Source organism: Juglans regia, chromosome 3 (genome assembly GCF_001411555.2).
Source record: "Juglans regia cultivar Chandler chromosome 3, Walnut 2.0, whole genome shotgun sequence".
In the NCBI taxonomy this organism is placed as follows: domain Eukaryota; kingdom Viridiplantae; phylum Streptophyta; class Magnoliopsida; order Fagales; family Juglandaceae; genus Juglans; species Juglans regia.
Window position 1 is genome coordinate 27395569 of NC_049903.1, and position 26780 is coordinate 27422348.

Sequence of the window (26780 nt, forward strand, 5' to 3'; positions counted from 1 at the left end):
CCGACACACTTATCTTGGAAAAAACAAGAAAACAAAAATGAAAACTTGACTGAGCGCGATCGATTCCCACTTTCATCTGTAAGAAATGTTTCCTCATAAACAAGCAGATGAGGTCATAGTCTTGAGCTTCAATTTAACTTAACCTGATGATAGAGAGGAAGATAAGGCAGACGAGTGGGATTTTTCTCTAGCATGGTGGGTCTGTCTATGATGCATGGTTCAGCCACACTGCATCCAACCAGGCAAAAAATAAAAAAATTCAAGTCATAAGTTGGATTCATAAAAATATTTTTTCAATCAATTTTATTTGGGAAAGATTTTACTGATATTGGGTTTTGGTTTTAGTTTTACAAGTGGCCCAAGGTTTTGTTAACGCTGCCATACTCTTTCTCTCAAATCGATATGCTTCCAGGGATTATTCTGCATGTCTTTTATGGTCTACTTGGGGAAGGGATTTGTAATAGGACAAGCAGATCGGTAAGCTTGGGGAGGGGATTATATACTGAGATCTTTTATGGTCTCTTGGGGGTTGATTTCTGGGCTTTAAGAGTCGAGATTTGACAAAAAAGGAGGAACTTTTGCAAGATAGAGACCTCTGTCTCGCGAAAGGAAAGCATTTCCGTCTTCTTCGCACCAACTGGGTTGAGTGGCTGCCTGAGAGGAGTTTGAGCTGGGATTGGAGATCAGCCAGCGCTTAGATCTTCTTGGTAGTGTCTCAGTTGCAACAAGCACAAAGTGAAAAACTAAACTAGTTCTTCTTAGTAGCTTCACCGCCAGCGCTTCAATCAAGACATTCAAATCAGAGTATGGAGAGAGGGAGAGAGAGAGGAGACGAAACACGGAGAAGTGAAATGAAACGAACCGTTTTATTAAAGAAAAACTCCATGTCAGCTTATCGGTGCACTTCGGTGCGCAAAAACGTCTGTAAAAAGACTTTTCCATTTTGGGGTGCTAGATGAAGGGTGCATTTGAGGTTTTACCAAAAACTGTTGGTGAGAAGAGAGGCATAGAGAGCCGGCTGCGAATGCTATTAGGGTATGTTTGATCTTTTTATATTATAGTATAAGTATTTTTATAATAATTAGCTCATACTATTATTGAATTTAACTAATTTTATAGGTTATAGTTATATAAAATATATATGATGAATGTATAAAAATATATATATATATATATATTTATAACATATATACGACATCAGAGTTGTATTTAGAGTCAGAGTCGGTCCGACTCAAACTTTTTGGAGGAAAAAACTTCGGCTCCGGACTCCGGAGTGGCACAAGAGCGGAGTTGGAGCAAAACTGGATTTGGAGTCAGATTTTGGAATTTTTTATCAGCTCTATAAGGAAAAAAAAAAAAAAAAATCTAGATATAAGCCCGCACCCTACCTAAAAACATATCATTTTACTTGGAGAAGCGTACGAAAACCCTTTATTCTTTTTCAAACTTGGAGACAATCCATAGCTCGGAGATCCAAACGCAGGTATGAAATCTCAACTACGGAATGTGCAGTTCATGACTTTATTTTGAAACTTGAGATGCAGCGTTTATTTAGCTTTTTATCGAACGGATTTCGTAGATTTATACCCTTTCTTTTTTCGTTTCATTTCTGTCCATTCCGTCATATATGCCCTCTCTTGCCCAAGTTTTATGCCCATTTCTTGGACTTCCTAGGTGATCTGATCTATGCTCATTTAGCCCGATAGATGATCGTGGTTGAAGCAGCAATGTAGAGACCTGCCTCAAACAATTTGCTTAAAATCTGTTGTTTTCATTGAGTCTGGTTTTTTGAATTTGAGTTGTGTTTTTTATTTTCTGTCACCAAGCAGTCATTAGTGTGGTTGTTTATGGTCTTTCTTTTTCTAGGTTTTAAATAATTTGATTGATCTGAAACTATTGAATTTTCCGTTGTGAGTATCTGTAATGTTCATCAGATTGATCATTTCACGAGCTCAATATGTTATATTTGTGTGTATCGGTTATATTTCAGTAAATTAATATAGTCTGTGATTTGCTTTACAAATTCAAACGGATATATATATATAATGTGCAGAATTCTCCATCAATGTATTTAGTGTTGTCCTTAACTTGTTAGAATAATAGTCTCTTTGCAGATTTTGAGCTGTTAGTAATGTTATAACTTTATAGTGGATGCTTGTAGAATTACCTTGAAGTCCGTGGCATAATGCTTTTTCTGATTTTGGTTGAAGAGGTTTTGGTTCTCCATTCTCTAGGTTTGTACCGAGATATGGAAATATACTTCAAAGATGATATAATCGAATGGATTTGTTCAGGTTCATGTAGAATATTTTCTCACTAGAACTTGTATCTTGTGGGCACTTGTTTTAATATTGTTTTTCCTGTGGCATTCTCCTTTTTGGTTGGGGGTGTTCATGGAATTGCAGATGCCAACTAAATCATTTGTGCTACACCATGCTGATCAGTCTTAATCTGTTTTTGATGATCTGATGGTGCAATGCGAAACCAACACCCTAAGTTTGCCCCTGTAACACCCCCTTCCCGTAGGATAGAGATATTACCAACATTTAAAACATAATGCCCGGTAAAGAGATTCATATCCTGAATTACCTCATTTATTGAAATTCATCAAAACGCTAAAACTGAATTGAACATGATTGTTTTGGAAACTGAACGAAATTTAAAGAAACATAAACTAATCCTATGCATGACATAAAAGAAATCTAATTCTGGTGATAAAATCACTTATTCATTCCTAAGTCTTGGTACTAGATCTATTCCTAGCCATCCAGCTCTTCATCGTCATAGACATCATCTGCGAGAATCAGACATGGAAGAAAACAAGAAACACACAAAAATAATGAGTTGAATACTCAGTAAGTAGTACATCGTATCGTAAAATATAGTCCTTGCCTAACATACAATTCATTTCTAGGATACCCTTCAGAACGTACATACAACTTCATGAATTACAATCAAATACGTAACATGATCTTCTGAAAGACTTTACATACATATATCATCACAGATTTACATGGCACACATTTTCATTATTAACATAAGCGGAAGCATATATAAACAAAACATGTCATTGTGAATGCATAACATCTTGGTTATCTTGTATTAACATGAAGTGAAACACGCTTGTGTCCGTGTTTCCACTTATCTGGCATGACATGGAGTGAAACACGCTTGAGTCCGTGTTTCACTTAACTTGCATAACATGGAGTGAAACACGCTTGAATCCGTGTTCCACTTAACTTGCATAACATGGAGTGAAACACGCTTGAATCCGTGTTTCACTTAACTTGCATAACATGGAGTGAAACACGCTTGAGTCCGTGTTTCACTAAACTTGCATATCATGAAATGAAACACGCTTGAGTCCGCGTTTCATTTAACTTGAATATTATGGAGTGAAACATGCTTGAGTCCGTGTTTCACTAAACTTGTGGTTAATCACGCTTGAGTCCGTGGTACCGTTACATTTCTTATCTTTCTTAATGCATGAGATTTGATTAGGCTTCATGAACATCTCTAACGTGGCATAATCTTGTACATGGTATAGCGTAACATGACATGGCATGGCATATTCTTGTACATGTCATATTCTTGTATGATTTAGCATGGCATATCTTTGTACATGGCATATTTTTGTATGATTTAGCATGGCATATCTTTGTACATGGCATATTCTTGTATGATTTAGAATGGCATAGTATATCGTGATATTACATAACATGCTATGAATGTTTTATGACGTTCCAAGGCATACATGATCCAGGCACTACTTGAACATGGCATATATGGTTTAAGTATTACACAAACATGGCATATATAACCTAAGCATTTCATGAACATGGCTTGCATAATCTGACTATTACATGACATACTTGACTTTGAACTACTACTTCAACATTTCATGGCTTTCATGTGAATTTAGTAACATTAAATCAATCAACAATAAATTCATTCACTCAAGCATAATCTCATATTTCATCAAGATCGAAAAGTAAACTAACCTTGATTTGCCTCTTAGTGTAGCGTAGTTAACAATCATAAGCACATCACATTTTTATACATAATAATAATATTCACCATACGCATTTATTAATATGATCATACTATTTACCTCTTAGCGCTGCTTCCTGATTTCCAACTTGTAGCGCGTTACCGAGGGAGAGCAGTGTGCGACGGCGGCTCTGGGGGCTGGGAGTGATCGGCGACGTGACTAGGGGATCCCTGAGGGGGTGGGTTCAACGGGGTTGAGAAGGCCGGCGTTTTCTGGCGCCGAGGGTAGGGCTCCGACGTCCGAGGGTGGTCGGTGATGACTGGGCAGCAAAGGCTTAAGCGGAAAAGTAAGTTGTTTCTCTGGTATTTTGAGGTGTGCATCACAGAGGTTTAGTGAGTTTCTTATAGGCGATAGGAGTAGACGACGTGAACTCTTAGGAGATTGGCTGAAATTTGAAATTGCCTAAACTTTAGGAACCGACTCTTTCGTGGATACAGTTTTTGAGAGGGTTTGAAGAGTTTGAATTGGAGTTGATCACATACTCTAGAAACCGAAACTAGCACGGGGACTAAGTGGATAGAATATTCGAAGTTTTAAAAGGAAAGGAATCACTAAAACGATCTATTTGTTATCACAAAAATCTAAAATAAATAAATAAATATAAAGAAAATAAAATACCAATAAATAAATAAATAAAATACTAGTTTTAAACCCTAAATTTAGACCCGTATGTTACAGCCCCCATGCTCTAAGCCAGTTGGATTTTGAGATACTGTTTATAATTTTGCCCCCATGCCTTCAGTTTCCTCAGTTTGGCATTTGGTTTTGAAGTTCCATTCCCCAACAAAATTCACACCAACCTAAGTTTTCCCCCATGCTCTAAGCCAAGTGGATTTTGAGATTCTTTTTATAAGTTTGCCCCCATGCCTTCAGTTTCCTTTATTTCTTTTTGTGTGGTTGATTTCTATGCATTTTCTGATAATGTAGACACTATAAACTATTCTCTTTTCACCATATATTTGGCACTGGTGAATTTTCATGACAAGAGTCCATCTCTCGTTGATTTAATAACCAGTTGGGTTGATACACTTGGCAGCAACTTGTTTATGGGAAAATTTTTTTTTTTGATAAGTAACTTGTTTATGGGAAAATTACATTTTGTATCCTTGAATTGTCACTCAGTTTACATCCTAAACTACCAAATTTAACGAATTTGTGCGCTGAAGTACCAAATCTTGACAATGTGCACCATTGGTTAAGATTTGACCATTAAGATGGATAAAAAATATGTTGAGGGTCAGATCTTAACCAATGATGCAAATTGCCTTAATTTGGTAGTTTGGAGTGGATATTGTCATGTTTTGGACTATAGGGTGCAAATTACAGAACTGTTAGTAGTTTGGAGTTGTAAAGTGAGTTGCGTGCTATTGGTGAGATATTTTATTTATTTTTTGGTGCTTGTTCCCATCTGTCAATCTGATTCTTAGAGTAGTGTATTGTTTTTAGGAAAGCATGGCAACCAATAGGGTTCAAGGTGGAATTCAACAGTTGCTGACTGCAGAACAAGAAGCTCAACACATAGTCAACTCTGCCAAAAGTGGTAATCTTGCAATTCTTTATCTAGATATATGCACTCTTTGATGTTATCCATGTCTTGTTCCGTGGGCATATCTTTATTATCAAGTTTTATTTATATACACCTGTACATAAGTTTGATCTTTACATAATACTTAATTTTTTACCTAAAAAAGCAAGAACTTTTCTGTTGGGTGAACTGTCTTTTCCTCATGGTTATTTGCTTTCACATGTAAGAAATACTTGTCTTATTCAAAATCAGCCACGTATTTCCGAAGATAGATTCCTGATTGCTTTGGGACTTTATTTTTATGCTGTTAGCAAAAACGGCTAGACTAAAACAAGCCCAAGAAGAGGCTGAAAAGGAGAGAGCTGAATATAGGTCCCAAACGGAGCTTGAGTTCCAGGGGAAAGTTGCACAGGTATGATGTTTTATTGAAACTTATTCATATTTTTAACACGATCAAGATCCTTGGCAGGAACTGAAGACTTTAGCGTGCTTATTATAGTGTCAGCTACTTCTACTTATAAACCCTGTTGTTTTTCCTCATATCTCTCCCCCACTTTCTCTATCAAACAGAGCAGTGGAGATTCAGGTGCAAATGTTAAGCGGCTCGAGCAAGAGACAGAGGCGAAGATTTATCACTTGAAATTAGAAGCTTCAAGGATATCACAAGACGTTGTTAAAATGCTTCTGAAGCATGTAACAACTGTGAAAAAATAGGTCTGTAGGTGGTAAAGGTGATATTGCAAACTCCTAAATCTTGTTAATTGTTTACTGGTTTTACTGTGTTTGTGGGTAGGATTCCTGAATCCTGTCGTTTTGAAAAAAGTGAATAAATATAAGATCTACGTGAAAAGAAATTAATTTTTTAATAATAGACTTCACTCTTTTTCAAAATGACTGTACAGTATTTATGCATTTTATGACTGTATATAACTTTCCTCTATATGTACATAAAGTGCTGTCAAACACATCTGTACGTCTTTGAATGGCTTCCACTCCCAACTCTCTCCCAGGGCTGTTAAATGTCAAATGTGGCACGCCAGTTTGGGCTGGATGAACATGTCATCAGAACACCAAAAAATCACATAGGCACCGTTTCCTATTTCTTATGGACCTATATGATGGTTACGTACAGGGAGTGTTACCTACTCCCGATTTAGCCTAACACTGCACATATGATTTGACCAAACCCATTATGGACAACAACGAGTTCCTTCTTCCTTGCTCCACCTGCTTTGTGTCGTACTACTCTTGGTGGACATGTTCAATTTCTGCGTCTGTCCCCTAAGCATCAGCAAAGTTGCCCACATGATTGTACTCTTATCAGATAGGGAGAAACAATGCAATTCACTGTGTTTGATCACGCACAATGGCCTAGAGGGTGCTAGAATATGCCAATCCATGGAACCTGCCGTCTATAATCTTTTTGCACTAATTTAGCTATCGACCCAACCCTAATAAGCTGCCAACAAAACTGTTCAGAACAGCTAGAATTGTTCTCATGCATGGTGATATGAATCCTCGGAAATGAAATCCCTTAAACTCATATTCAATTCGAAAATTCATTTAAAAAAGTTAAAATCAAGTCAATGGATAGAGAACTTAAACTCTATGAAAACTCGTTTCAAGAACCTAAGTTCCTATCACATGAGGGATTTAGCCATTTAGCCATAAAATGGGTTATATAACATATTGTTCATGAGATCTGGTTTATTGGTGAAATTGAGAGTGCAACTGTTAAAGCAGAGAAATGCCCATATTTAGAACTTTAGTAACAGCCAGGGCAGTGCAATGCAAGACTTACTGTGACTCTCTGCTTGCCCTCTCATCATCTATATCGCTATCTATTGCTTTAAACAAAAACGCCAAAGTAAACATGCTTGGCACGTCAGGAAGCTGGTGTGTACCGCACTGTTTCTAAATACATCCAAACCAAAATGAATATATATATATATATATATATTTATATAAATATATATATATATATACGCGTGTGTGTGTGTTCTGTCGTGGAGATGGTGGAAACAAGGAAAATCCAACTATCCAAGGTTGGTTTCAAGCTGAATCTTCATCCACGACAGCTCACGTGCAAGAAGAGTGTCGTTTAAAGGTGTGGGCCCGGCTGGCGAACAACATCATTATCTCTTGCCATTAGAGGCTCCCCATTGCAGTGTACTCCCTCAAAAATTTCCCTTGTGTTCTGGATCTGGCTGTTCATATATGTTGGAGAGAGGAGACATGGCTGGTGGCTTCAAATTAGGATAACATTGTCTACATAAAAGAGTATAAACTTTTTTGTTTAATCAAATTATTGAAATTTCATCATTTTAATATTTCTTATTTTAGGACATTTAAGACCTCATTTAGATAGTAAAATAAGATGAAATGATTTTAGATAAAAGTAAAAATTGAATAAAATATTATTATAATATTATTTTTTAATATTATTATTGTTTTAAAATTTGAAAAAGTTGAATTGTTTATTATATTTTGTATAGAAATCTAAATAAGACTAAAGACTCATTTAAATAGTAAGATGAGTTAAGATAATTTGTAAATAGTAGTGACATTATTAATTAAAATTAGATGAGATGAGATCTCACCTCCGTATCCAAACTAATAAATCTCTATTTATTATATTTCAATATAAATAATATCAAATTTTTATTTAAAAAATTGATATGCTTCGATGTAATAACCTATTCATAATAGTTAATAATTCATGAACTCTCCCAACTTGTTTCCCATCACGTGTCTCGAGACACTCCAAATCTGGAAAGGGGACCTTAGAACAAGGAACCCATATCTAATACTTGAGTTTTCTGTATTTTTAAACAGCTGGATCAGGTTTTCTGCAACTTTGATTCGCGTGTGCATCCATATAAAGGTCAATGAAGCCAAAATCTTACCAACTGTCCGAACAAAATACGATGAACAAGATGATGTGATACAGAGAGACAGGAACCATTACTTTTTATCCGAAAATGTGCATATCTTGTAACAAGATAAGTGCTTTACTTCTATGTGTTTACTTTGTAATTAAATCATATCAAGCCACGTTAGTTTGTGTATTTATTTTATAAGATATGAAATCTCTTTGTAATTAAAGTATTTCTCGTTAACAAAACCGAAAGGAGGACTTCAAATTTAGTAAAAGATTTGCATGATTGCTCATGCAATAGACATGTAATGAACACAGGAGGGTGGAGTTGGACTCAATCATTAAACATACATGCATTTAAGTTTTACGTTAAGATACACTGGATTTGGATTCTTAACTTTCTCTTCAATCGTATCTTGCAAAAGGACCCACCATTTTTTATGCACAAACAGACTATAGATTTTTTTGGCTTTGGGAAGATTAGGGCGGTCCCAATAAGCTCAGGTTTTGACTGAGAACAGAGAGAGCAAAAAAGACTTGCCTTGTGGTGATCTTGACCAGGGTCATCGACTCAATCATTCAGAAAAACAAAAGGCCGAAAGTGCAGAGAGACAGCTCCAGAGTCAGCCACGTGATGCCATCCATGCATGCATTCGCCGGTTTCGAATTTCTAGGACTCTCTAACTGAATCACCGTAAATTAAGCCACTTAACATAAAATACTTTTTTTTTTTCCCTTCTTACTTAAAAAAATTACAATTGCAAGTTTGAAAATATTTCATTGAAAATCTTTCTGTTATTAATTTTATTTATAATATAATTTTGATTTTTAATTTTTCAATGTGACATTACTTTATTAGAAATTGTAGTAGTAAATATATATGATATAAAGAAAGAAAATGAAGTGTCAAAACTTCTAAAATCTAAAATTATCTGGTATTTATTTATGTGATTTCAAATATTTTAACTTGAATAATTCAAAAATTCAAGATCTTTTATAATTTTATGCTCTAAACACTTTTTATAACTCGAAGAGAGGTAGACACAACAAGTGGATATTTTCGTATTTAATTTTTTGTGGGCAGCATTTAATATAACATCTAATGTTTGTGAGGTCAGCATGCTAAATCTATCTCTCTCCGAATTATAGAAGGTGTTTAGTTCAAATTATAGAATTTTTTGAAGAATCTTTATAGACAACAATATTTATAGAGCTTACTCTGTCTGATTACTTTTCTCTTATTTTAAAATTCTAAATTTAAATAAAAATTAGAGACATCTCGATTAGTTAATTAAGAGAAATAATATTTATAATCGTGAGTATGTAAGTGTCGTGCAGTCATTTTAAAAAAAATAAATAAATACGAGATCTACATAAAAAAAATTAATTTTTTAATAATAAATTTTATTTATTTTTAAATGATTATATGACATTTATATATTTTATAACTATACATAATAATATTAGTTAATTAATGGACGAACGTAGGAACTATCTGCATGCAAGTGGGCCACTATCAATACTTTAATGGGCATATAAAAAGTACATGGGATTAAAAACACTGCACTGTCCATTCAAAGTCAAGGTGAGGTCCAAAACCTAACCCATTATTAATTTCTTTTACTAATCTATTTGAGATCTTTGACAGATCATTCTTCATTACTTCTTATTTTTTGTGAATAGACACTCAGTTGGCTTTTACAAATGCACAATCCACTTTCTTAGCAATTCTAATTGCCCATTGGTCCAATTTCTGATTGATTAAAAAAACAATATCTTATTGAAAGTGGAATGTATTAACCATGATTTTGACTTTGGGAATAAAGATCTCACAAAAGCTACAAAATTACCATCTTTTACCCAAATCTACTTATCAAGTACGAGGTCTCATTTCTTTATTCATTTATGTTTTATAATGGAAATTAGGTGTTTTAAAAGAAAATAAATAAATATTATTAGACCAATGAGTTCTTCTATTTATAAGTGGATGCTTAGAACATATTATTTTTCATATCAAATCATGTCGTATAAGCGTTTTGTTATGTGCGTTATCCACACTTACTTATAAAAAAAATTTTACTGAATTATAATATAATTAAAGAGAAATTTTCATTTGAATTTGAATTTTTGTTATTAAAAATTATTTATTATTTGATATATCTTATATAGTTATGATCCAAATAATTGAAATATGAAATAAATTTGATGGAGATGATGAAATGGTGGCTCTTAGAGCATTGGCATTGGCTTCATCAAAAGCCTAGCCAAATGTAAAATTTGATGAATTTGATCAAAATCTAGCTGCATTGGATTCATCAAAAGGATAGATGGGAAGTTGTGAGCTACAGTAAATTCATAGTATCCTTCAAATTTGAAGTGTTACTATTCATCAAGCAAATGTATTTTTTATTGTGTTTTAATCTTGCAAGTTGAATGCCATTGGAGCAAAATGACTTGACACTCTTCCTCCCATTTGTCATTGGAGTAAAGTGTAACCGAATGATTTTTTTTTATATATTTTAAATTTCTATTTGAATAAGAATTAATAATTTTTCTAACTGATTTTCTATTTCAAGAAAAAATTAATTAAAAAAATGTATTTGTTGGATAATTAAGTTGAGGAAAAAAATTAGTTGGGAAACAATAATTTAAATATAAATTAAATTATTAATTAACATATGGTTAGTGTAGTTCCAAAAAATTAAAAAATAATATTATTAAAAAAATAATATTATATTATTATTTTGATGAATCAAATGACTAATCTAATGTGGAGTTTTGGCTAAGGAAGTCTTAGATTTTATGCAAAATATGTAATTTTCATCAAATTTTGAAGATGACTTTGATGAAGCCAATGCCAATGCTCTTACAGAGGATAGCATTCATTAAAGTGTAAAGTAAGGCAAGAAACCAAATATGTATTTAATAGAGTTCCACAGTTATTACTCCAGTACTTCCAGATTCTGACTGTCCAAACGCAACTGTAAAAATGGCAACGCCCACGTTCTATCTTCGTCACCATCATCATTCCAGCTCTAGATTCAGCAAACAACGGCTCAAACACCAAGCATCATCACATTCACTCCAGTTCATGATAACACCGATCCAAACCCACCATCAAAACCTCCTCCAACCATGCAAATTCTTCCCACCCTTTCTGGGCTTTCTCAATCTCTACCCCTTTTCCCACTTCTTCTGCTTCTTTGCTCCATTACTGCATCTGGGTTCGGATCAATGGGACCCATCTCCGCCTCATTCGGCGACGGTGGTTTCTTTTGCGCCATTGACGCCAGCGGCAAGCAGAACGTTATTTGTTGGGGAAAGAACGGTTCTTTTTCATCACCATCATCGTCTTCAACCTCTCCCTACTTCAACAGCATTCCCGCAATGGCAGCTCTATCCGGTGGTGAAGGTTATCTATGTGGCATTTTAGCTAACACTTCACAAGTGTATTGTTGGAGCCCAACCAGTTCAGGTATAGATCTCGTACCCGCGGTATATCGAACCACTGCTTATTCGCATATAGCCGCGGGCAAGAATCATGTTTGTGCTATTAGGGGCTCTTATTACTCTGTTCACGATTCGGGTACAGTTGACTGTTGGGAAATTGTGAAAAACACCAATAATAGTTTGACTTCTAAACAGAGTACCCTGTTCTACGACCAGTCTATTAGCAGCCTTGTTTTTAACAAAGTTGTTTCCGGTGAAGGATTCAGTTGTGGTGGGGTTAGAGAAGGAGGGATTGTTTGTTGGGGGCCAAACTCAGCAAGTGTGGGCATTTCTGGTGTATCGGAGAATTTCCTACTCTTAGCTTCAGGGAGACGTTCTCTTTGTGGGATTTTGGAAATGTCTAATGAGGTGAAATGTTGGGCTGATAACGATTCACATGTTTCTCCTCCCGTCGGGATCCAGTTTGTGTCTTTGACTGCTGGTGCTAACCATTTTTGCGGTATTCGTGGTGACAATCATGGGGTGGAGTGTTGGGGAATCTTTAATTCGTCTTCGGTGCCAAAGGGTTCTGGGTTTATGACAATAGCTTCGTCTGATTTCCTTACTTGTGGTATTAGAGAGGATGATTTGGTTCTAGATTGCTGGTTTGTTAATTCCCCCTCGCCCCTTGATCATGATCCTCCATTGGAATTGTGCAGTCCAGGTCTTTGTACTCCCGGTCCTTGTAGTGAAGGGAAATTTGCTTACAATGCAAGCGTTCTTAATGAGCTCGACTTGACAAGCTTATGTGTTCGGAAAGATCTAATGATTTGTTCACCTTGTGCATCGAATTGTTCTGAGGGTTTCTTCTTGTCTAGTTCATGTACTGAGAATGCTGACAGAGTATGTACTGCTTGCTCTCTTTGCCAGAATAGCTCTTGTTGGGATATTTGCCAACTTCAATCATCTCGTGGGATGCAGCAAAAAGATTGGCATCACTTGCGTAAATTAGTGCTCATCATTGGGTCTTCTGTTTCAGGTTTGTTATTCATATCAGTTGGCTTGTGTCTTCTTCCCCGCGTGATTGCCACCCGGAAAGAAGAGGGAACAAAACGACAATTTAAATCTTGCATGGGCAAACCAGAATTCGAAACTGACGCTATTGATGATTCACAGCCTCTTCCTGTGGTTCCCTATCCAGGGATGGCTCAAGTTTTCCGGCTCTCAGAGCTAAAAGATGCAACTAATGGGTTCAAGGAGTTTAATGAGCTAGGCAGGGGAAGTTATGGTTTTGTTTATAAAGCTGTTCTAGCAGATGGGCGTCAAGTTGCGGTCAAGAGGGCAAATGCTGCCACAATAATTCACTCAAACAACCGTGACTTTGACATGGAATTGGAAATACTTTGCAAAATCCGGCATTGTAATATTGTGAACTTGTTAGGATATTGTTCAGAGATGGGAGAGAGGCTGCTCGTATACGAGTATATGCCACATGGGACACTTCATGACCATCTCCATGGTGGGCTCTCTCCTCTGAATTGGAGTCTCCGTTTGAAGATTTTAATGCAAGCTGCAAAGGGACTTGAGTACCTGCACAAGGAACTTGTGCCTCCAAATTCCCACCGGGATGTCAAGACTTCAAACATTCTTTTAGATTCAGAATGGGGGGCCAGGATTTCGGACTTTGGGCTTATCACCTCAAATGATAAGGATCTCCGTGGAGATTTAGGAAGTGATGTTTACAACTTTGGGATTGTACTGCTAGAAGTTCTCAGCGGAAGGAAAGCATATGACAGGGACAGCACACCTCCAAGTATAGTCGAGTGGGCTGTGCCCTTAATTAGACATGGCAGAGCAGCTGCCATATTTGATCGGTATGTGACGCTTCCAAGAAATGTTGAGTCTCTGCTTAAACTCGCTGACATGGCTGAGCTCGCCGTGAGGGAAAATCCTAGTGAGCGTCCTTCCATGTCAGATTTGGCATCTTGGCTGGAGCAAATTGTCAAAGATGGATTCACCTTGTAGTACTGAGTCCTTCAAGTTTTGCACAAACTAGAATTGATCTCTATGTATGTGACTTCAGCTTCAGTGAGTACTGCTGTTATGCAATTGTACATTTCTTAAGAGCTTCTTTTACATGGGGTTGCTTCCACATTAGTCTTTTTCTCCATTGTGCTTATTTCCCTTTGTCACTACAAAGCAAAGAAGATGCAATTGTTACACCATTTTACATTTTTTTCTATTCTATGCAAGTTCACTCGACAATATTCTTCTTTCATGTAAACATGTGAAAGCTATTATTTTTAGAGTCCTACTTGCAAACCAGTGTGGAAGACGACACACACCCTTCGTACTGTTGGCATAACAAGATTTAATTTGCCAGAGAAGTATGAGATCAAATTCTTTCTCAAATTAAGTTCTGTGTCATATCAGTGGAGAGGTGTATCCTCCCCCCCAACTTGCAAATATAAGATTTGGGGATAATCTTGGAGTTCTATAATGAAAAGCATTTCCTGATCACTTCAAATCTTCATGAATGCTTATTCAGGGCTCAGTCCCAGTTTATCAACCGGCATCATAGTGCAATTTTTATAGTGCAGTATTGCTTTGATTTTAGACTATCAGCAGAATCATTGTCATTGTCCTATTAGTTTTGATTTTTTGTACTCATGGTTCAGTTGGTCCTCTAGTCCAATCTCGAACACTGAATATTTGAATTTCAAGAGAAAATAACATGCAAGAGAGGAAGTAGAGTGACCCCTTTGGAGTTCATGGAGGTGTCCTTTCATTGTAAAGTCAATAGTTGAGTGAGGGAAGGTTTTCTTTGAAAATGCTTGCTTTGGTATATATAGAGACGTTGGTTAGAGTACATTCTTTAGGTCACATGTCACCATTCAATTGGTGGGACTCTTGATAGGCTACCAATGAATGTACTGTCTTTTAGCATCATATTCCTTGGCGCATGATTCTGTCTGTCATTAGCCTCTGTCAAGGATGTGTCCATGGAGGCTATAGAATCCATGAGATTGTTAAAACTAGCTGGGTGGAGGGGAGGAATCCCCTTCATCACTATTGGGCTTGAGAAATTAAAGGCTATGACTTTTAATACTCATTCATGCAGCTGATGTTAAAAGAGTAGAAAGGATTCCACTTTAGTTGCTGTTATCTTGAAAGGAAATAAATTTCTGGAAGGTTATGATAAAGAATGAATATTTATTTCATTCACCAACCATTAAATTAGCTCTTATGTTATAATATAATAAATTCGACAATGTCACATCAACACAATAAGATGAACGACTTTTCAAGATTATTATTTTTTTTTAGTCTTTTCGTCCTTTTGGAGCACCTATTCAAGGTCTTTTATCGTTGATGTATTTGTTTTTGGCCACAACTATAGGCCATTCATTATCTTACCATTTCCTCCAATAATTATGACACAGAACTTAGCAATGGGGCTATTTCTTTTTTAAATTTCTTTTAGTGTTGAAGAATAATCTCACATTACCTATAGACAAGGTTCTGGACATGTTTATTAGGAATGAATAATCATCTCTTGTAGAACCAATTTTATGAGATAGTTAGATCCATGAATTTCTTCATGATATCAGAGTCTGTCACAGGACGAATGAAGACCCACACTACTTATCCCGTGACAAGGATCAGAAAAAAATACTGACCTACACGTGAGTGAGGGTGTTGAGGAATAATCTCGTATTACCTGCAGACAAGGTCTTGGACTATAAAGAATAAACAATCATATTTTGTAGAACCAATTTTCTGAAATAGTTAGACTCATGAATTTCTTCATTTAGGATGGCAAGGACTCAGCTTTGCACAAAGCATGCATACTGGGATACCTATAAAGTTTTTGTTTTTGTGAGATTAGTTTATATATTATGGATCACTGCTACTCTTTGTTGTATTAGGCCGCATGATATTGGACGCCTTTTATATGATGAAATGTACCATTGGATGCTTGAATTCTTTAACTTATCTGTATTCAAATATATATATATATATATATATATATATATAGTTCCAGTTGGGGGAGAGGTGGTGGAGCTATGCAAAGCAGAGTGAGAATCAAATGGTTGGCTAATTAATATCCTTACTGGGTGATCTAACATAGCTCACCACATTGTATATCCTTGTTATTGGATCGTCACAAAGCCACCATTCACAGTTAGGTTCATGATATGTAACACACCCAATTGTAAAAGGAAATCATAGAGAAATCGATCTCTTTGAGAGGAGGAGATGATAGAAGAGACAAAATGGGAAAATTCTATTCCATTCATATGCGGTTACAAATTTCCCTGGCAATACAAATACTCTCAGACCCTTCATCGCTCTCAGGCCATGAGCAGCTACAAACAAATAAAAAGACCTTGGGCCAAAACAAATATTAGGCCACAATCCAACTAATAAGCCCAATGACCACTACAAGGCCCATAGACCCATATCACAACTATTTCTCCATAGTCGATAATAGGGATGAAAAAAAAATCGGAAAACCGGTCGATCTGACCGAACCGGTGGGTTTGGTTAAGTTCTTAACTGGTTTGATTTGTCTTTGATTCTTAAGAACCGAAACCAAATCTAAGATGGTTTGATCCTGATTTTCATATTTTGAAAACCGGTTTAGACCAAACCGAATCGAAATATATAGATATTTTAATTTTTTACATAATATATTCAATATTTTTTTATATAATTTTTTATATTATATATATTATATGCTAATTAATATACCATGAAATATTAATCTTAAAAATGAATATTAATATTAAGTTATTAATATAAACTTACTTTTGATATATAAATCAAGGATAAATACATTTTTTCTATAATAATTATAATATATATTATTTTTGATAAATATATTTTTACACATTAGATCATATGTACTCATATAAAAAGTCTAGAACTTATATAGACTATAGGTAAATTCAATACTATACTAGCATGTGTTAATTATTATAAAATAATTTACTTATACTATAACATAAATAGACTAATAATTAAGTATATGTAAACATTATAGTATTACTACAAAAAATAATCAAGTATAGAAATAACATAGACACTAGTATAATAATATGTAATTAGATACTATAGTTTAAGTCTAGTATAGAATTAAATTAGACATTAGTAATGGGTGAAAAAAAAAAAAACTGAAAGACTGGTTAAACCAAATTGAATCGGGCCAAAATCGAAAAAAATCGTAAGTTCCAGTATCGATGATGAATTGATTTGTATCGATTCTTAGATTTTTAAAATCGGTTTATATCGGTGCAGTTCCAAAATATGTTAAAAACCAGACGGAACTGGACCCATTACACCTCTAGTCGATGGCATATACTTATTAGTAGACTTATGACATTTTCCTCCCCTTCAAAGCATCTTGCCCACAAGGTGCAGTTTAAATTGTGGGTTGAAAGCTCATTTGCCATGACCATTTGCATCTTCTACTTTTGTTGTCTCGGGAGTTGTTGTCCACATTGAGGCCTAAAAATGGGGAGGCTTGGTGTGTGGCTTGAGACTTTAATGAAATACTGCTCCAATTAGAGAAAGAACGAGGAAGACAGTGTGAGGAAAGGTTGATCGGGTAGTTTAGAAGCATTATAGGAAAATAACTTGTCTGATCTGGGATTTGTGGGGAGTCCCTTTATATGGAGTAACAAACACATTGATCATACTTTCTCTAAGGAGAAACTTGATAGGTGTGTTGCAAATTAGATATGGAGAGAAAAGTTTAAAGATGTGAAGGCAGAGGGACTCACTTCTAGAAGTTCTGACCACAGAACAATTTTGCTATCCATTGTGGAAGTTTCTAGCAGAAATGTGAGTGGAGCAAAGAAATTTAATTTCAAAGCCAACTGGTTGAAAGATGAAGAGTGTGAATTAGTAGTGAGGGGAGGTTGGTCAGGTGAGGAGTCCAATACTGATCCTATGAGAAAGGTTCAACAATTGTTACATTATTGCAGTGGGACCTTGAAGAAGTGGGCTAAAAATAAAGATAGTAATATATATATATATATATAGAGAGAGAGAGAGAGAGAGAGAGAGAGAGAGAGAGAGATTGATTGTGAAGATCAAGAAGCTGCAAGATAATAAAGGACCAGAAAATGTTGAGGAAATGAGAGAGTTGCAGAAGGAGGTAGGGGTGATGTTGGTGCAAGAAGATGTTAAATAGAGGCAGAGGGCTTAGAGGAATTGGTATAGACTGGGTGATAAGAATACTAAGTTTTTTCATGCCCGTGCAACCCAGAGGAAGAGAAATTAGATTCAAGCAGCGATGGATGCTCAAACCCAATTGTGGGAGGATAAAGAAGTCATAGCAGAGGCTTTTAATAATCACTACTTAGAAGTATTTAGAATAGTTGCACCATTGACAACAGTTATTGAAACCTGCCTGCAATCTATGGAACCTAGAGTGACAAGGGCTATGAATGAAGCACTACAGAAAGAGTTTACTAAAGAGAAAGTGGAAGATGCTCTACACCAAATTGGCCCTTTGAAGTCTCCAGGGTCAAATGTCTATTGGGTCTGCTTTTATCAAACATATTGGAATATTATGGGAGAGGATGTGTGTGATGTTGCTCTTAATTTTCTTAGAGGTGGAGGTATGTTGAACTCTATTAATCATACATTTGTTGTATTGATACCCAAAGTTAATAAGCCTAAAACAATGGAAGATTATAGGCCAATTAGTTTACGCAAAATGCTGTACAAAATTATTGCTAAGACTCTAGTTAATAGACTGAAATTGGTGCTCAATGAATTCATCTTCAAGAATCAGAGTGCTTTCATCCCTAGGAGACTCATCACTGACAACATTATAGCTGTTTATGAAATTTTACACTCTATGAAAACGAGGTAGAAGGGCAAAAGAGGGAGTATGGCTTTAAAAATCGATATCTCTAAAGCATATGATAGATTAGAGTGGGTGTATTTGAAGGTAGTGATGGTGAAGATGGGTTTTGGGGATAGATGGGTGGAGTTGATAATGCAGTGTGTGTCATCTGTATCGTATGCAATTTTGGTGAATGGAAACCAGGAGCTATAATCCTACCAACAAGGGGTTTGAGATAGGGAGATCTTTTGTCTCCATAGCTGTTCCTTATTTATGTAGAGGGGTTGAGTACTTTGATTAACCAGGTGAAGCTATAAGGGATTTAAAATGGGTGTCAATGACTAGAAGGGGTACAAAAATCACTCACCTGCTCTTTGCAGATGACTGCATTGTCTTTGGACAAGCTAACTAGCAGGAATGGAAGAGGATCAAGAGTGTGCTTGAGTTGTATGAACAAGCCTCGGGGCAGAGCTTAAATAGACATAAGACTTCCCTGTTTTTCAGTTCCAATACTCAGAAATATGAGAGAATTAAAATAGTTAAGGATGTTGGAGTAGGGATGCAAAATAATTGTAAGAAGTATTTGGGGATGCCAATAATGGTGGGGAGGTCTCAATATAATACATTTAGATGGATAAAGGATAGAGTGTGGAATAAGATAAATAAGTGGAAAAACCAGTTCCTCTCTCCCTCGGGGAAGGAAGTGTTGTTGAATGCAGTCATACAAGCAGTCCCTACATACTATATGAATGTCTTTAAACTTCCTAAAAGGTTATGTAAGGAGATAATAGCTTTGATGAGCAGATTCTGGTGGGATTTTAAACAAAATGATAGAAGGATCCAGTGGAAGAGCTAGACAAAATTGGAGATGGCAAAGTCTGATGGAGGCCTGGGATTCAGAGAGCTCGAAAAACTTCACCCAAGCTCTACTTGCTAAAAAATGTTGGAGAGTGCTTACCATGCCTAATTTAGTTGCAGCAAAGGTACTACAGGAAAAATATTTAAGACATACTGAGATTTTAAAGGCCAAGTTTGGTGGTGGGCCTTTAAAAATTTGGAGAAGTTTGTGGGGTTCTTTAGAGCTGCTGAAGGAGGGGTTAGTTTGGAGGGTTGAGAATGGTGAGCATATTAGTATTTGGGAAGAAAAGTAAATTCCTAAGCCATCTTTATTAAGCATTCAATCTCCAATTAAGAATCTTAATGTAGATGCAAAAATGAAAGAATTGATTGAGAATGGTATGTGGAATTACAAGCTGGTAAGGGACACTTTGTTGGGAGACGAAGTAGAAATTGTGTGTGGTCTTCCTATTAGTCAAGCTAATTTTCAAGATAAAAGGATTTGGGCTTTTACAAAAGATGGGATCTATAGTGTGAGAAGTGCATACCACCTTGAGATGTGCAGAAAGAGAAGGGGAAAAAGGGGGTCCATTTCTAAGGTTAGAAAGGGTGGTTGGAGGAGTTTGTGGAATTTAAACACACCAGAGGTTGTGAAGATGTTTATGTGGAAAGCAGTGAGTAATAGCGCATACAAGACAAAATTTAGCTAGAAGAAAGGTGGTGGAAAACTCACTTTGTCCAATGTGTGGTCTGGAAGAGGAGTCTGTCTATCATGTATTATGGAATTGTAGTGCAGCTGCAGATATGTGAGTTGAGAATTCCCAGTCCTATACAGAAGTGGCATCAAGATGAAGGGGATTTCCTTTGTCTGTGGCAATTGATGGCGGAAAAGTTAGAAAGTAAAGAGTTAGATGTCGTGGCAACAGTTATGATAAATATTTGGCTGAGAAGTAATACTTATGTGTTTGAGGGTAGATTCAAAGGGCCTATTGAGTTGTTTATACAAGCTCAAGAAAACCTCTCAGAGTTCAAACAAGAGCAGGTTGATAGTAGTACAGAGAGAAATGGCAGGACAGTGGAAAGATGAAAGGCTAGTTTGAAAATGCCAGAAGTTGGTTTTGTGAAAATAAACTGGGATGCGGCTATGGATTAAAAAAAGAAGAGAATGGGTATGAGAGTAATGGTGAGGGATGAAGAGGGAGAAATGTTGGTATCCCTATGCAAGGTAATAGAAGGTATCAATAACCCAACTCTTGCAGAATTACATGCTTTGTGGAGGGCTCTAAAGTTATGTGTTGAGTTGAACTAGACAAAGACCATATTTGAAGGAGATACATTGGTAGTGATTAAATCTGTACATAGCTCAAGAAGCAGCTGGGAATGAAATGGACAGATAGTTGAAGATATAAAACAGATTTTATACAATAGACAGGATTGAAAAATACAACATACTTATAGAGAGAGTAACAAAGTAGCTCACACACTAATTAGATCTTGTTTGGGGCCTCAGATGAGACATAAAATTCTTGTATAATCTTATTTCTTCTCATTCCATCTTATTCCCAAATATAATTCAAATATAAAATTTTCAAACTAATAATTACAATTTTTTTTTTCAAATTAATCATGACAACTTTTTCAAATTTTCAAATAAAAAATAATTCTAATTTTTTCAAATTTCCAAACAAAATAATATTATAAAACTACATTCTTACAATATTTTAACTTTATAATATTTTTTATTCAATTTTTTTCTCTCCTTTTTCAAAACCTAAAAAATATTCAACTCAAACAATCTCATTACTATTCACAAATTATCTTACTACTATTAATAAAATTTTTATCTTATCTCACTCCTCAAACCAATTAGATCGAAGGGAATAGAAGATTTGGATAGAAAAAGGGCATTTGGGAATATATATTTTTGTATTGCCGGACAAATTGTGTAATAGTTAACTTTTGATGAAATATAAAATGGAGGTTTCTGTTCAAACAAAAAAGATAAAGTTTGCTTAAATGTGTGGGGTTATGTTGGCTAAAATGTGTGGATAAGTTTTGAAATTGATGTTTTCCTGTAGAGGAATAAGCAGCAGTCATGGGCGGTCTATATCAAAGAGGAATTATTTAAGGGTCTTTGGGCAGTTTTTAGTTTTTACCTTTTATAATGATGAGTTTGATAAGTGTTCATGTTAGGGAACTATGGGATCATATCTGGAAAAACTATTTTTCATCCATATGATTCATATAAGAGTTATTTTATTCAAAGCTTTACACCACACATTTGTTAAAAAAAAAAAAAAAAAAAACAGATGTGTGATTCAAGACTGTTGAGTAGAATTTTTTCTTCAAACAAAATAATAGAATCAATTGAAAATGGATCAAATGGGACTAAATAAGAAATCCAATTTTTTTTGTTGGAAGTAAGTTGGACATACGTTGAACACCCGTATGGTTATGATGTAGATGCTCATAAATTTTATAAAAGTAAACTCACAAACTGACGTATATTCACGTAATAATGATTATCTTTTTGTAAATGTTGATTTTGAACGTAACCAATGTGGATATGCATTTCTACATTTACCTAGACTTAAAAATGTTATAATTTATTTAAATAAAATATCAATAACCAATAAACAATTAATACAAATACGGATGTTTACATTCAAATTTGTCACACTGAATAAATTCAAGCCAACTCAAGGTCACAGCATTGTAATTTGAATTTGACCTCCTACCCCGGTCTTACATGGAAGGTCTCCACTACGGCAAACACGTACATGGGCTGGCTCGCATAACATTAAATCTATATATATATATATATATATATATATATATATAGTTTATAAGCAGGAAGACTGTTGACGCGCGCAAATCAAACATGATCCATTTCTATTCAAGAATGACTACTACTTTGTGTTATTACAAGATGATTTCAATTGAAAATTATTGAATATTAATTAAATCATTAATTACGCAAAAAAAAAAAAAAAAGAAGAAGAAGAAGATAAATACATCAATCGACTTAAATTTTATGTGATTCTAAAAAAAGAATTCTAAAAAATGAAAAATCTCAAAGTAGCCTTCCAAACCTATCCATGGGTCTTTCATGAACAGATTAAATAACACGCGCGCGAGCAAGAACGAGTGTGATGGAGGACAAAAAAAGCATGTTCGTAGGTGGCCGGATGATGCTTATTGTGGGCTTAATCTTAATTGGAGTTTGACCAAATGATCTGATCGCCCTAAAAAACATACCCATTAATATTTTTCTTTGTTCCCTATCGATCGAAATGCCATCCATAAGAACATTTGCTTTCATCTGCCAAGATTTACCGAACTCCACATATTGGACATCCCAGAAGAGGTACTTGACCCCTCCGACAATGGCGTTTGCTGCGTTCTGATATTCATGAAATCTGAAACTTTCCCAGGTTCTGAAATCTGAACATCTTGGAGATCCGTCTCACTTGTCAACATCTTGACTACCGCCGACATCAGTGGCCGGAGCCTTAAGTTTTCTTGCGCACAAAGGAGTCCCACCTTTAAGAATCTGACGGCTTCTTCCACTGGAAAGTTCGTTTCAAGTTTCGGATCCACCAAGTTTACAAGTTCTTTAGCCTCGTAGGCTTCCCATGCCTGCAAAATTCACGTACATATATATAGATAGCAGAAATTTGAGAAAATTAAGGGATTCATTCAGAAATTTGAAAATAATGCATTAAAAAGCTCTGAACTTTTTACCTTCTGAACTAGCAGCTGGTCCTTATAGTCAACGCGAAAATCCACGGCAGGCCGCCCGCTGACAATCTCTAAGAGCAGCACTCCGAAGCTGTAAACATCTGATTTTCGTGTCAAATGTCCGCTGATGGCATATTCTGGAGCAAGATACCCTCTGTTTTTTTTTTTTTTGGGTATTTTGTGATTACAAGAAACCCCATTAGCAACAGCATTTCAACAAGGTAAAATCCATAGAGATTTTCAGCTTTTTTTTAGAGATTCCAAACTTACAATGTCCCTGCAACACGAGTACTAACATGGGTATGGTTATCTCTGAGTAGCTTTGATAAACCAAAATCCGAGACTTTTGGTGTGAAGTTCTTGTCAAGAAGTATATTGCTGGCCTTAATATCTCTGTGGATAATGTGGGGTTCAACCTCCTCAAGTAGAAAGGATAGTGCTCGAGCCACTCCTAACGAAATATCCCTCCTTGCTTCCCAACTAAAGCTCAACCTCTTCTTCTGATCTACACCTTTCAATCAAGATCAAAACATAACAATTACACAACTTTTCTAAAAATTCCAACCATAATGGTACAAGAAAGATGAATATGCTCACCGTGTAAGATGTGGGCAAGGCTGTTGTTTTCCATGTAGTCGTAGACAACATATCTTTTAGCTCCATCAACACAACATCCTCGAAGGGTAACGAGATTTTCATGTTTGATGTCAGAAAGTGATGCTATTTCAGCTATAAACTCTCTCTCACCTCGCATCGAGTCGAGTTCGATTGAGAGCACTTTTACAGCCACGAATGAGCCATCTCGCAGCCGGCCCTATAAAAGTCAAACCAAACAGCCTTAGGCTCAAATGCTTAAAAGTCTTATGCTCTATCTACTCTATCTATCTATGGAATGAAAGAAAAAGGTATTGACCTTGTAAACAGACCCAAAGCCGCCTTCTCCAATCTTCTTCGAGTGATGGAAGTCGGTAGTGGCAGATTTTAGTTCGTTGTAAGAGAACACCCGGAAATTACCTTGATCTTGTTCTGCTGGATTTGTTGGGTATGTGCAGAAAGCAAACAAGAAGCCAATCAAAATCGAGAAAGATAAAATAAATAGATAAAAGGAACAGGAATCGAAATGTTTGGTTCTCGATCGTAATCGAGGAAAAGAAAACAAACAGCCTGTAGAAAACGTTAAAAACATGAAAACAAAGAAGATGATGATGAAAAAGCAGTATCAGATGTTTACCGTGCCTGCTCACGTCCGTTCCTGATGATGAAGAGAAGCAACTTATGCAGGCCGAGAGATTCATGCCGTGTAAACTCCACTAAGTTCTGGTTGAAGCCCTGAAAGATGGCCTAATGATCTGCAAACATTGTGGAGAAAGAACAAAAATTTGGAAGGAAGTGAAATTAAGCACAGATGGGAGGGACACGGCAGGCTGCAGCCCAATGTTTTAACATCCCGAATCCTGATATCTCTCTCTCTCTCTCTCTCTCTAAACGACTTCCCAAGTATTGGACTTTGAAACTTTCTACTTTTCTGCTTTATACGTTTTAAAAAACAGCCAAGTTGTCTAAAATGTTAATCATAACATAAATTAATAAAAGGGATTTGTTTAATTCATGACATCAAAGTAATACGAAATGGAATGTTAAGATATAAAATAAATAATAAAAATAAATTTATTAACTTAACTTTTTAAGATAAGTGATGATTTTATATAGTATCAGAGTAGAGTTCTTGAGTTCTAATCCTGACTCTACATTTTATCACATTTAATTAAATTTTTAACATGCTGGACCACTTATTGAGGAAGAGTCTGGCTCATACGTGAAGGAGAATCTTAAGATATAAAATAAATAGTAAAATCTATATTTTTTCATCAGTTTAACCTTTTAGAATAAATAGTGATTTCACGTGTAATTGGTTGTTCAGCATAAACTACAACTGAAGTCCATAAAATAATGTTTATGATTACATATATATCATAACAATAATCTATGTGCTCTATTTGATATCAAGACAGTATTTTCATTTCATTGGTCAAGCAATAACTTTTTTTTTTTGTAAGAATATTCCATAATGACATAAATTAATGGTTCTAGAAAGAAACTTCAAGCAATAAAGATAATCATATTATTTATATCTATTAATGCTTATTCCAAAATAATAATAAAAAATAGTCAACCATGCATCCAACATGAAAAATGTGCACAAATAACACATGAATGATGACTAGAAATAATATAAAGAAAAGCAATCCTACTCTTCAATTTGGGTATTCAATTTTGGGAAGGTTGATGCATGTAGCAGCAGCAGACCAGAAGACGACCCCGTCAAATGATTAATTAAGCAAACCCCATCCAAAAAAAAAAGAGAAATGCTATGCATCTGCCCCACACCGGCACACACTTCACATCACTTTTTTTTTTTTTTTACACTCAATAGGTTGAGTGTGTGCCGGTGTGGGACAGATGCATATATTTTTTCAAAAAAAAAAGGCTAAATACTCCATGTTAATTTCTTCTTCTGCATGCCTGCCCTTTGATTGAGTCAAATCAAAGTTTCCAAACTTAGCTGGATCAAAGTATCTTAGATTATGAAATATGGTCAAGGATCAGGACTCCTTCATAGTAGATGTTTTCAAAGACATGAATCTATAGGTCTAAGAAAACGAAGCTTCGAATTTCGATAGTAGATGTTTTCAAAGACATGAATCTATTATAGGTCTAAGAAAACGAAGCTTCGAATTTCGATGCCCACAGAAGAAGGCAAACTTCCTAGCTAGGCCAAACAGAAAAAGTCCCAACCCTTTTTTGTTCATTTCTTTGTCATTTTTCTAGAAAACCCAGTAGCTGGATCTCTTTGTTAGATCAGTCAAATTCAAGTTGAAATTGATTGGAATTGAATTCATTGGATTGATGTCAATTAGTATTCTTCTGTTTTTTTTTTTTTATTATTATTTGTTCGTACGTATATATAATGGATAGTGATAGAGTTACTACCCATCTACTACCCACTTACTACCCAAGCATATTTCAAATTGTTTTTATTTTTTTTATCATTTTCTTTTAAGTATTTTTTTATCATCTTTAATCATTAAGAAAAAATTAAAAAAATATATAATTTTATTAATATTCACTTCCTTAATCATTAAGTAAAATTAAAAATTAAAAAAAATCAAATACAATTTGAGTCATAAATGGGTAGTAATAGAGTAGTAACCCTATCATTATTCATATATAATTGCACCACATGCAACAGAAAGTAACAACTCCAATTATAAAGTGGTTATTAAAAATAAAAAATTTACTTATTTTCTCCTATACCATACATCAATATGTGATTTGTTATTTTTTTCATTCTATATAAACATATATATATTGATCTGTAAATATATATATTTAAATAAAAGAATAAAAATAACAAATATTGATTGATGTGCGATGTAAAAATAATAAATAACATTTCTCG

General features: G+C 35.2%; 3 protein-coding genes across 9 annotated transcripts; 2 read left to right on the plus strand and 1 right to left on the minus strand.

The window, feature by feature from the left end:
• Positions 1-985: 985 nt before the first annotated feature.
• LOC108981892 (V-type proton ATPase subunit G1-like) lies at positions 986-6555 on the plus strand. Of its 5 annotated transcripts, none has more exons than XM_018953142.2 (5): positions 986-1035; positions 4146-4337; positions 5498-5591; positions 5888-5988; positions 6147-6462. In XM_018953142.2, exons 3-5 carry the CDS (start codon positions 5504-5506, stop codon positions 6288-6290), a joined length of 333 nt encoding a protein of 110 aa, XP_018808687.1. In that variant the 5' UTR covers positions 986-1035; positions 4146-4337; positions 5498-5503; the 3' UTR covers positions 6291-6462. The 5 variants fall into 5 exon arrangements, with proteins under 5 accessions (XP_018808687.1, XP_018808684.1, XP_018808688.1 ...); XM_018953139.2 differs by lacking the exon at positions 986-1035 and adding an exon at positions 1200-1483 and having other exon boundaries at positions 6147-6555; XM_018953143.2 differs by lacking the exon at positions 986-1035 and adding an exon at positions 1215-1483 and having other exon boundaries at positions 5484-5591; positions 6147-6449.
• A 4857-nt stretch (positions 6556-11412) lies between these two features.
• Positions 11413-14133, plus strand: LOC108989071 (serine/threonine-protein kinase-like protein CCR1). The gene has a single exon (XM_018962548.2). It carries the CDS (start codon positions 11590-11592, stop codon positions 13906-13908), a length of 2319 nt encoding a protein of 772 aa, XP_018818093.2. The 5' UTR covers positions 11413-11589; the 3' UTR covers positions 13909-14133.
• An 8626-nt stretch (positions 14134-22759) lies between these two features.
• Positions 22760-24806, minus strand: LOC108989076 (putative serine/threonine-protein kinase). 3 transcript variants are annotated; one of them, XM_018962556.2, is made up of 6 exons: positions 24552-24806; positions 24234-24346; positions 23918-24134; positions 23591-23831; positions 23324-23474; positions 22760-23218 (listed from the first exon to the last, which is right to left on the minus strand). In XM_018962556.2, exons 1-6 carry the CDS (start codon positions 24613-24615, stop codon positions 22898-22900), a joined length of 1107 nt encoding a protein of 368 aa, XP_018818101.1. In that variant the 5' UTR covers positions 24616-24806; the 3' UTR covers positions 22760-22897. The 3 variants fall into 3 exon arrangements, with proteins under 3 accessions (XP_018818101.1, XP_018818102.1, XP_018818100.1); XM_018962557.2 differs by having other exon boundaries at positions 23591-23825; positions 24234-24349; XM_018962555.2 differs by having other exon boundaries at positions 24234-24349.
• Between the last annotated feature and the right edge of the window lie 1974 nt (positions 24807-26780).